General features: G+C 52.0%; 1 protein-coding gene across 2 annotated transcripts in view; it reads left to right on the forward strand.

Moving 5' to 3' along the window:
• The window catches only part of DPP10 (dipeptidyl peptidase like 10), a 184,745-nt gene that overhangs the window by 79,409 nt on the left and 93,086 nt on the right, over window positions 1-12,250 (forward strand). For both annotated transcript variants that reach the window (XM_029073455.2, XM_029073464.2), the window contains exon 5: window positions 1,989-2,063. In XM_029073455.2, coding sequence (XP_028929288.1) covers window positions 1,989-2,063 — 75 coding nt within the window. The remainder of the gene's footprint in view (window positions 1-1,988; window positions 2,064-12,250) is intronic.

Raw genomic sequence — 12,250 nt, forward strand, 5'->3', positions numbered from 1 at the left:
CGCTGGGGGAGATACAACATTCATTCATTCATTCAATAGTATTGATTGAGCTCTTATGGGCAGGGAATGTTGTCTACCAGCTCTGTTATATTGGACTCCTCCGACCACTCGGGCCAGCGCTCTACACCCAGTAAGCGCTCCATAAATACGATTGATTGATTGACTCATTCCTTCAGTGAATAGTATTTATTGAGCGCTTACTAATAATAATGTTGGTATTTGTTAAGCGCTTACTATGTGCCGAGCACTGTTGTAAGCGCTGGGGGAGATACAGGGGAATCAGGTTGTCCCCCCGTGGGGCTCCCAGTCTTCATCCCCATTTTACAGATGAGGGAACTGAGGCACCGAGAAGTTAAGTGACTTGCCCGAAGTCACACAGCTGACAGGCGGCAGAGTGGGGATTCGAACCCATGACCTCTGACTCCAAAGCCCGGGCTCTTTCCACTGAGTCACGCTGTTACTGTGTGCAGAGCACTGTCCTAAGCGCTTGGAATGGGCGAATCGGCAACAGATAGAGACAATCCCCGCCCAATGACGGGCTACGATCTAATGGGGGAAGCAGACTGACGAAAATTATGGAAAAACATGGGACTGGACATCAGGAGACCTGGGTTCTAATCCTGTTTCCTCCCCTTGCCTGCTGTGTGACCTTGGGCAAGTCACTCTGCATGACGGGGTGGCACCAACCCGGGCCTGGGAGTCAGGGGACGTGGGTTCTAATCTCGCCTCCGCCACTTGACTGCTTTGTGACCCAGGGCAAGTCACTTTGCTTCTCCGTGCCTCGGTTCCCTCATCTGTAAAATGGGGATTGAGACTGGGACCCCCACGTGGGACAGGGATCGGGTCCAACCTGATTTACCTGTGCCTCAGTTCCCTCGTCTGTAAAATGGGGATTAAGACTGTGAGCCCCACGTGGGACAACCTGATTCCCCTATGTCTACCCCAGCGCTTAGAACAGTGCTCGGCACATAGTAAGCGCTTAACAGATACCAACATTATTATTATAATTATTTACTTGTGTCCAGCCCAGCGCTTAGTTCAGTGCCTGGAACATAATAAGTGCTTAAAAATACCCTAATTATTCCAGCGCTTAGTACTGTGTCTGGCACACAGTAAGTGCTTAACAAATACCGTCATTATTATTATTCATTCAGTTGCACTTATCAAGCACTTACTGTGTGCAGATCGCTGCGCTAAGCACTTGGGAGAATAGAGAAGCAGCATGGTTTAGTGGCAAGAGCCCGGGCTCGAGAGTCAGAGGACGTGGGTTCTAATCCCGGCTCCGCCACCTGTCTGCTGTGTGACCTTGGGCCGGTCACTTCCCTTCTCTGTGTCTTAGTGACCCCAAATGTAAAATGAAGACTGTGAGCCCCACGTGGGACAACCTGATCTCCTTGTATCTCCCCCAGTGCTTAGAACAGTGCTTGGCACGTAGTAAGCTCTTAACAGATACCGTCATTATTATTCCGCACTTAGAAAGGGTTCGGCACCTAGTAAGCGTTTAACAAATACCATTATTATTATTTTTACAATGCGACAGTAGACACATTCCCTGCCCACGACAAGCTTACGGTCTGGTGGCAGAGTCCCGGCTCTACCACTTTTCTGCTGTGTGACCTTGGGCAAGTCACTTTACTTCTCTGTGCCTCAGTTCCCTCATCTGTAAAGTGGGGATTGAGACTGTGAGCCCCACGGGGGACAACCTGATGACCCTGTCTCTACCCCAGCGCTTAGAACAGCGCTCGGCACATGTTAAACGCTTAACGACTACCAACGTTATTCTTAGTAATAGTAGAGGGGACCCGGGCCTCACTTTCCTCATCCGTAAAATGCTCCCTCTCCCGCTGAGGCTGAGGGACGGGCATCGTGTTCGTCCTGATCGTCTTGTATCTACCGCAGCGCTTCGCACAGCACTTGGAAAAGAGTGGGCGCCGAGCGAACGCCGCCGTCATCCTTATTCATCTTTGACCTTTCCCCTCTCCCCCCAGGTCACCTTCAAAGCGACGAGGCACTGGGTCTCCCCGGATCTACGATTCGTCCTCCTCGCCTACGACGTCCAGCGGGTAAGAGCCGTCCGGGCTTCGCGTCTCACAAGGCCGGATCCTCGGCCTTCTCCTTGACTCCTCTCTCTCATATCCTTCCCTAAATCCCACCTTCACCACCTTGCTAAAATCCGGCCTTTCCTCTCCATCCAAACGGCTCCCACGTTAATGCAGTCGCTCATCCTCTCCCTCCTGGACGACGGCATCGGCCTCCTTTCCGACCTCCGCATCTCCTGTCTCTCCCCACTCCAGTCCACACTTCACTCTGCTGCCCGGCTTCTCTTTCTAGAGAAAGGCTCAGGACACGTCACCCCCCCCCGCAAAAGTCTCCAGTGGTTGCCCACCCACCTCCGCGTCAAACAGAAACCCCTCACCCATTGGCTTCCGAGCCCCCCATCCCCCGACCCCGTCCTCCCTCCCCTCCCTTCCGTCCTCCTCCGTCCCGGGCCTCGCACTCCGCTCCTCCGCCGCCGCTCGCCTCCTCCCCGGGCCTCCGGCTCGCCAGGCCCGCCAAAGACCCCCGGCCCACGTCCCGCCTCTGGCCCGGACGCCCTCCCTCCTCAAATCCCACAGATGACGACTCTCCCCACCTTCAAAACCTTCCTGAAGGCCCACCTCCTCCCGGAGGCCTTCCCCGACCGCGCCCTCCTCTCCTCTCCTCCCGCTCCCTTCCGCGTCGCCCCGCCTCGCTCCCTTTCTTCATCCCCCCCGTCCCTCAGCCCCGCACCCCTTCCGTCCACCTCCCTCATTTATTCATTTCTATTCGTGCCTATCTCCCCACCTCTAGACTGTAAGCTTGTTGTGGGCAGGGAATGCGTCTGTTTATTGTTGTCCTCTTCCAAGCGCTTAGGACAGTGCTCTGCACAGTGTAAGTGCTCAATAAATAGGATTGAATGAATGAATCAACGAATGAGGGCCTATTCCCGGCTCTGCCACTTGGCAGCTGTGCGACTGTGGGCAAGTCACTTCACTTCTCTGGGCCTCAGTTCCCTCATCTGGAAAATGGGGATGAAGACTGGGAGCCTCACGTGGGACAACCCGATGACCCCGTATCTCCCCCAGTGCTTAGAACGGTGCTCGGCACATAGTAAGCGCTTAACAAATACCAACATTATTATTGTTATCCTTGGCCTCACTGTGGGATCTAGAATGAGAAGCAGCGTGGCCTAGTGGGTAGAGCCCGGGCCAGGGAGTCGGAAGGTCGTGGGTTCTAATCCCGCCTCCGCCACTTGTCCGCTGTGTGGCCTTGGGCGAGTCACTTCACTTCTCTGGGCCTCAGTTCCCTCAACTGGAAAATGGGGATGAAGGCGGTGAGCCCTCTGTGGGATGGGGATTGTGTCCAACCCCATTAATTTGCATCTAACCCAGCGCTTAGTACAGTGCCTGACACATAGTAAGTGCTAAAGGGCAGGGACCGTCTCTATCTGTTACCGATCTGTCCATTCCAAGCGCTTAGTCCAGTGCTCTGCACGTAGTAAGCGCTCAATAAATACGATCGAATGAATGAACAAATACCATCCACAGTTTTCCTGTAACATTTCCTCTCTGCACCTTGCTGACGGTTTCCCAAATGATCGTTGTTATCGTTTTTGTTCTTAGTGTTTCAGTAGTTGTTAAGCAGCAAGAGAAGCGGCGTGACTAAACGGCAAGAGCCCGGGCTTGGGAGTCAGGGGTCGTGGGTTCTAATCCCGGCTCCGCCGCTTCTCAGTTGTGTGACTTTGGGCGAGTCACTTCACTTCTTTGTGCCTCATTTGCCTCATCTGTAAAATGGGGATGAAGCTTGTGAGCCCCACGTGGGACAGCCTGATGACGTACTATCCTCCCCGGCGCTTAGGACAGTGCTCTGCACACCGTAAGCGCTTAACAATGTCATCATCATCATTATCATTATTATTATTAAAGAGAAACGCTCTCGCTCTCACTCGGGCCGATTCGGTGCAATAAACGCAGTAATGGACGTCTTTGCTCTTTAACGTCACTGTCTTGGGTGATAAATAAGTGCGGAGATGTTCCGGCCACCGGTGTCTTTTATGGTTCTCGTAAACCGTCGGCGATAAAAAGCCCCTAAAAAATAAAAATTGCTGAAATGTGGTTTCCCCTTTCGTTGCCTTGAACAGTTCCGTCTTTGGCTTGCGGTTTGGCTTGGGATTTTATGAACTGGGAAAGATTGGTTTTCATAGACTCATTAAAGCGGTTGTTTGCCTTTGACCTCACCCTAGATTTCGGTTTTCGTCGGGAACGTTGTTGTTTTTTATTTGTGACATTTCCCACCCTGTTGATGATAATCGTGGAATTTGTTTTGTGCTCACTAGGTGCCCGGCACTATGCTAAGTACCGGGGCTGATCCAAGCACGTAGTAAGCGCTTCACAAATGGGCACGGAATGTGTCTGTTTTTTGACAATGATGGTATTTAAGTGCTTACCACTACTACTAATAATAATAATAATCACTACTACTACTACTAATAATAGTTATAATAAGTCAGTTAGACCGTAAGCCCGTCAAAGGGCAGGGACCGTCTCTATCTGTTGCCGACTCGTGCATTCCAAGCGCTTAGTACAGTGGTCTGCACATAGTAAGCGCTCAATAAATACTATTGAATGAATAATAATAATGTTGGTATCTGTTAAGCGCTTACTATGTGCAGAGCACCGTTCTAAGCGCTGGGGGAGATCCGGGGTCATCGGGTCGGCCCACGTGAGGCTCCCGGTCTTCATCCCCATTTTCCAGATGAGGTCACTGAGGCCCAGAGAAGTGAAGTGACTTGCCCACAGTCACCCAGCTGACACGTGGCGGAGCTGGGATTCGAACCCGTGAGCTCTGACTCCCAAGCCCGGGCTCTTTCCACTGAGCCACGCTGCTGGTCATTACTATGTGCTAAACACCGTTCTAAGCGCTGGGGGGGGATACAAGGCCATCGGGTTGTCCCACGAGGGGCTCACAGTCTTCACCCCCATTTTCCAGATGAGGGAACTGAGGCCCAGAGAAGTGATGTGACTCGCCCAGGGTCACCCAGCAGACGAGTGGCGGAGCCGGGATTAGAACCCGGGTCCTTCTGACTCCCAGGCCCGGGCTCTACCCACTAGGCTACACTGCTTCTCCAGGTGGGACAGGGACTGTGTCCAAGCCGATTGAGCTTGAATCTAGTTCAACGCTTAGTACAGTGCCTGGCACAGAGTAAGCGATTGAGAAATATCATTTTTCAAAGTCTGCATTAATCATGCATCTCTTGATTCGTTCGATCGAGTTTATTGAGAGCATACTGTGTGCAGGGCACTGTACTAAGCGCTTGGAAGGTCCAACTGGGCAACGGATAGAGACCATCCCTGCCCAACAACGGGCTCACGGTCTAGAAAGGGGGAGACGGACGACAGACAAGACAAGGCAGCAGGCATCGATACCATCGGTAGAAATAAATAGAATAATTGCTATATAGACATCATTAGAGAAGCAGCGCGGCTCAGTGGCAAGAGCCCGGGCTTGGGAGTCAGCGGTCGTGGGTTCGAATCCCGGCTCTGCCACTTGTCAGCTGGGTGACTGTGGGCGAGTCCCTTCACTTCTCTGGGCCTCAGTGACCTCATCTGGAAAATGGGGATTAACTGTGAGCCTCACGTGGGACGACCTGAGGACCCTGAATCTCCCCCAGCGCTTAGACAGTGCTCTGCACATAGTAAGCGCTTAACAAATACCAACATCATTATCAGTAGAATATAAATAGAATAATAGATCTGTATCTTCTAGACCGCTAGCCTAGGGATGGTCTCTATCTGTTGCCCAATTGTCCATTCCAACCGCTTAGTCCAGTGCTCTGCACACAGTAAGCGCTCAATAAATACGATTGAGTGAATGTACCTATACAGACAAGTGGTGTGGGGCGGGGGGGGGGGGGGTAAAGCAGAGGGAGGGAGTGGGGGCGACGGGGAGGGGAGGAGGAGCGGAGGGAAAGGGGGGCTCGGAGTGGGAAGGCCTCCCGGAGGAGGTGAGCGTTCAGTAGGGCTTTGAAGGAGGGAAGTGACGGATTATTTGGCGGATTAGAGGAGGGAGGGCGTCCGGGACAGCGGCGGGACGTGGGCCGGGGGTCTCCGGCGGGCCGGACGAGCGGCGGCGGAGGAGCGGAGTGTGCGGCCCAGCACGGAGGAGGACGGAAGGGAGGGGAGGCAGGAGGGGGCCGGGGGATGCGGCCTCCAAAGCCGATGTGACAAGTTTTTGTTTGAGTCCTTGCCTCCGCAACAGGGCTCTTATTAGCTGGAAAACTGAAAAAGCAAGTATTTATCAGATTAAGTTATTCCAAATGGAAATTTCGACCCACACGTTTAAAACTTTTTAAAAACAATTCTGATGACAAATTGAGAATTTTCGGTATGTGGATTCGAAATAAATGCTAAAGGAATGGAGTCGGCGATGCATCTGACCGTTCGTTTCATCCTCGATATGTTTCTTCTGTTTGCCATAGTCAACTTGAATTCCATTTATTGTTGTTTCAGCACAATTAAGAACGTCTGTTTTTGCAAGATGGCTCATTCGTCTTCATGAGAATAAGCCATCTCTAGGTGATAAAGCGATGAGAAAATCATTTCAGTTGAGAAGCAGCCCAGCCTAGCCGAAGGAGCCCAGCCCTGGGGGTCAGGAGGACTTGGGGTTCGAATCCCGGCTCCGCCACCTTTCCGCTGTGCGTCCTTGGACCGGTCACTTCACTACTCTGGGCCTCAGTTTCCTCATCTCCAAAATGGGGATTCAATCCTCCTACTTAGATCGGGACTCCCACGTGGGATCTGATTGTCTTGTGTCATGGTATGGCGGGGAGAGCACGGGGATTTGGAATCAGAAGGTCATGGGTTCTAATCCCGCTCCGCTACTTGTCTGCTGCGTGACCTTGGGCAGGTCACTTGACTTCTCTGTGCCTCAGTTCCCTCATCAATAAAATGGGGATGAAGACTGTGAAACCCACGTGGGACAGGGGCTGGGTCCAACCTAATTTGCCTGTATAATAACGATAACATTTGTTAAGCGCTTACTATGTGCCAAACACTGTCCTAAGCGCTGGGGTAGATACGAGGTCATCAGGTTGTGCCACGCGGGGCTCCCGGTCTTCATCCCCATTTTCCAGATGAGGGAACTGAGGCCCAGAGAAGTGAAGTGATTTACCCAAAGTCACCCAGCTGACAAGTGGCGGAGTCGGGGTTAGAACCCAGGTCTTCCGACTTGCAGCCTTGTGGGAGGGGAGGAGAAGAACCGGCAAATTATGGGAAACCAAATGGTTGCCCCATCTTCCAGACCCGATAGCTCAGATTGGCTCCCTAAGAATGACTGAACGATGCTATTATTTCCTTCGGTCATTCGTCCGTATATGTTGAGCGCTTACTGTGTGCGAAGCGCTGTACTAAGCGCTTGGGGGATGTGTTAAACACAGTTCAAAGCGCTGGGGTCGCTACAGGCTAATGGGACTGGACACAGACCCGGTCCCACGGGGGGCTCACGGTCTTCATCCCCATTTCACAGAGGAGGGAACTGAGGCCCAGAGAAGTGAAGCGACTCGCCCAAGGTCACCCAGCCGACAAGTGGCGGAGCCGGGATTCGAACCCACGACCTCGGACTCCCAGGTCCTCGCTCCGTCCGCTAGGCCTTGCCGATTCCCCGAGAAGCCCCGTCCGCGCCTGCCCCGAGAGCTCCCGACCGATAAGATCCCTAATTGGAGATTCCACCCGCCTCGTCTCGCCCGCCAATAAAATCAGAACAACTGAAGCGCGGATGTGCGCAAATTAATTCAAATTGAGCTTGCGCTGTTTTCTGTTTTTTAATTACACAAACGGAAATAAGCTGACTTGTTTTATCTGGTCGGGGGGGTGGGTTCTATCGTCAGAAAAGTAGGAGAGGCCCTTCAGACTCTAGAAATGAAAAATCAGAGCTGGCTTCGGTGAAGCGCGGTAATCTTTTCATTTCTAAAATCACTTGACTCCCTCTGTTGCCAAATTGTCCGTTCCAAGCGCTTAGTACAGTGCTCTGCACGTAGTGAGCGCTCAACAAATACTGTTGAATGAATGAATGTTAGATTTCTGTTATACGCCTACTACTAAAAATAATAATACTTGTAAAGCGCTTACTATGTGCCAAGCACTGTTCTAAGCACTGGGGTGTATCCAAGTCGATCAGGTTAGACACAGTCCCTGTCCCACGTGGGACTCACTCTCTTCACCCCCATTTTCCAGACGAGGTCGGTGAGGCCCAGAGAAGGAAGCGACTGGCCCAAGGTCACCCAGCAGCAGCGTGACTCAGTGGAAAGAGCCCGGGCTTGGGAGACAGGGGTCATGGGTTCGAATTCCAGCGCTGCCACTTGTCAGCTGTGGGACTGTGGGCGAGTCACTTCTCTGGGCCTCAGTGACCTCATCTGGAAAATGGGGAGGAAGACTGGGAGCCTCACGCGGGACGACCCGATGACCCTGGATCTCCCCCAGCGCTTAGAACGGTGCTCGGCACATAGTAAGCGCTGAACAGATACCAACGTTATTATTATTGGGAGACAGAGGGCGTGGGTTCCAATCCTGGCTCCGCCACGTGTCCACTGTGTGACCTCAGGCAAGTCACTTCGCTTCTGTGGACCTCAGTGACCTCATCTGGAAAATGGGGATGAAGACTGTGAGCCTCACGTGGGACAACCTGATCACCTTGAATCTCCCCCAGCGCTTAGAACGGTGCTCGGCACACAGTAAGCGCTTAACAAAGACCATCGTTATTATTATTATTATGTGGCAGAGATGGGATTAGCACCTGAGTCTTTCTGACTCCCAGGCCCGGGCTCTATCCAGTAAGAATAATAATAATAATAATGTTGGTATTTGTTAAGCGCTTACTACGTGCCGAGCGCCGTTCTAAGCGCCGGGGGAGATACGGGGTCATCGGGTTGTCCCACGTGAGGCTCACGGTCTTAATCCGCTAAGCAACGCTGCTTCTGTACGAATTATTACTTAGCCTGTGAAGCCCTTGTTCATTCAATAGTATTTATTGAGCGCTTACTATGTGCAGAGCACTGTACGAAGCGCTTGGAATGGACAAATCGGTTACAGAGACAGTCCCTGCCCTTCGATGGGCTCACAGGACTGTGTCCCACCTGATTATCTTTTATCCACCCCAGCGATTAGGACGGTGCTTGGCAAGTAGTAACTGCTTACCAAAGATAATTTGAAAAAATGATTACTGTTAATATTATCCGCAGTGCTATTAGTAATGATTTAATAATATTAGTAATATTATTACTACTAATGGACATTGAGTCCTCATTCATTCAGTCGCATTTGTTGAACATTTTTTTTATGGTATCTGTTGAGCGCTTACTAGGTGCCGAGCACTGTTCTAAGCGCTGGGGGAGATACAAGGTTGTCCCCCTTGGGGCTCACAGGCTCCATCCCCATTTGACAGATGAGGGAACTGAGGCCCAGAGAATAATAATAATAATAATAATAATGATATTTTGTTAAGCGCTTACTATGTACCGAGCACTGTTCTAAGCGCTGGGGGAGATACAAGGTTGCTCCCCTTGGGGCTCACAGGCTTCATCCCCATTTGACAGATGAGGGAACTGAGGCCCAGATAATAATAATAATGATAATGATAATAATAATAATGTTGATATTTTGTTAAGCGCTTACTATGTGCCGAGCACTGTTCTAAGCGTTGGGGGAGATACAAGGTTGTCCCCCTTGGGGCTCACAGGCTTCATCCCCATTTGACAGATGAGGGAACTGAGGCCCGGAGAATAATAACAATAATGATAACGTTGATATTTTGTTAAGCGCTTACTAGGTGCCGAGCACCGTTCTAAGCGCTGGGGGAGACACGGGGTCATCGGGTCGGCCCACGTGAGGCTCACAGGCTTCATCCCCATTTGACGGATGAGGGAACTGAGGCCCAGAGAGGTGAAGTGACTTGCCCGCAGTCACAAAGCCGACAAGCGGCGGAGCCGGGATTAGAACCCGCACCTTCTGCCTCCCAAGCCCGGGCTTTTGCCGCTGAGCGACTCTGCTTCTAACGTATCTGCTAACCCTGTTGTATCGTCCTCTCCCAAGCGCTTAGGCCAGTGCTCTGCACACAGTAAGCGCTCAGTAAATATGACCGATGATTGACTGATCGGATGCTGCTGCTCCATCTTCCCACCACCGAGGTAAAGCCACCAGATCCCCAGACCTGAGAGTCTTTCACTCATTTTATGATGTTTCTTAAGCGCTTACTCTGTGCCAAGCACTGCGCGAAGTCCTGGGGCAGATAGACGATCATCGGGGGGTACACGGTCCCTGTCCCACATGGGGCTCAGAGTCACTTGGCAGCTGTGTGACCGTGGGCAAGTCGCTTCACTTCTCTGGGCCTCAGTTGCCTCATCTGTAAAATGGGGATTAACCGGGAGCCTCGCGCGGGACCACCCGATGACCCCGGATCTCCCCCAGCGCTTAGGACAGTGCTCTGCACATAGTAAGCGCTGAACAGATACCGACGTTATTATTATTATGTGTGAAGGGGAACAGGGATTGAAACCCCATTTTACAGAGGAGGAAACTAAGGCACAAAGAAGCCAAGTGTCTCTGTTGCCATCTTGTATATCCCAAGCGCTTAGTCCAGTGCTCTGCACACAGTAAGCGCTCGATAAATACTAGTGAATGAATGAATGGAAGTGACTTACCCGGGGTCAAACGACAAGCAAGTAGTGTAATCGGGATTAGAACCCAGGTTCTTGGATTCCCAGGCCGGGGTCTTAAAGCTCACATAATAATAATAATAATAATGATAATAATAATAATGGCAACAGGGTTGCTCAGTGGAAAGAGGCCGGGCTTGGGAGTCAGAGGTCATGGGTTCGAATCCCAGCTCTGTCAGCTGTGTGACTGTGGGCAAGTCACTTCACTTCTCTGGGCCTCAGTTCCCTCACCGGTAAAATGGGGATTAAGACCGTGAGCCTCACGGGGGACAACCCTGCATCTCCCCCAGCGCTTAGAACAGTGCTCAGCACACAGTAAGCGCTTAACAGATACCGACATCATCATTATCGTTATTATTTTTATTATTAAGCACTTACCGTGTACGCCAGGCCCTGTACTCCAAGCAAATCAGGTTGGACGCGGTCCCCGTCCCGCGGGAGACGCCCGGTCTTCATCCCCGTTTTCCAGCTGAGGTCGCTGAGGCCCAGAGAAGCGAAGCGCCCTGCCCCAGGTCACACGGCGGACAAGCGGCGGAGCCGGGATTAGAACCCACCACCTTCTGACTCCCAGGCCCCCGTTCCAGCCACCGCGCGCTGCTGCTTCCAAGGCACGTGCTTTTTCCGCCAAGCCGTTCTCTCTCTTCTCAAATGACGAACTCCATGAGGTTATGCAAAAAGAGACTTTTTAAAGTGAGCGTCCTGCCGCGCCCGACGTGTCGAGGTCCCATTATAAGCTTCCGTCTGAAGATCTGTCGAGCCAGCCCGGAGAAGAAGAATGAGAAATTCAGCCCCCACCCCACCCCCCGTGATATTTTCATTCATCTTTTCCCCCTGGCGATACCGGAAATCAATTCAAATCGCCGTTTTAGCCTTGTAGGTGGTGAATTACTCCTGAGGGCGGGAGCGGGAGCCTTCTGCTTCCGTAGTTTGGGGTTTTGAATAATGTTGGTATCCGTTAAGCGCTCACTACGTGCCGAGCACCGTTCTAAGCGCTGGGGGAGACACAGGGGAATCAGGTTGTCCCGTGTGAGCCTCACAGTCTTCATCCCCATTTCACAGATGAGGGAACTGAGGCCCAGAGAAGTGAATTGACTCGCCCACAGTCCCACAGCTGACAAGCGGCAGCGCCGGGTTTCGAACCCATGACCTTTGACTCTTTCCACTGAGCCACGCCGCTTCTCATTGAATGGCATTTGTTGTGCCCAGCGCTTAGAACAGTGCTTTGCACCTAGGAAGCGCTCAAGGAATGCCATCGTTCATTTATTTATTTATTCATTTGTGTGCCAGGCACTGTACTAAGCGCTGGGATAGATACAAGTTCATTTATTCATTCAGTAGTATTTATTGAGCGCTTACTACCTGCAGAGCACCGGACTAAGCGCTTGGAAAGTTTATCAGGTTGGACCCCCCTCCCCGTGCCACGTGGGAGCTCACGGTCTTCATCCCCATTTTCCAGAGGAGGTAACGGGGGCGCAGCGAAGGGAAGTGACTCGCCTAAGGTCACACAAGAGGCAAGCGGCGGAG

Source organism: Ornithorhynchus anatinus, chromosome 1, assembly GCF_004115215.2.
Source record: "Ornithorhynchus anatinus isolate Pmale09 chromosome 1, mOrnAna1.pri.v4, whole genome shotgun sequence".
Taxonomy (NCBI): Eukaryota; Metazoa; Chordata; class Mammalia; order Monotremata; family Ornithorhynchidae; genus Ornithorhynchus; species Ornithorhynchus anatinus.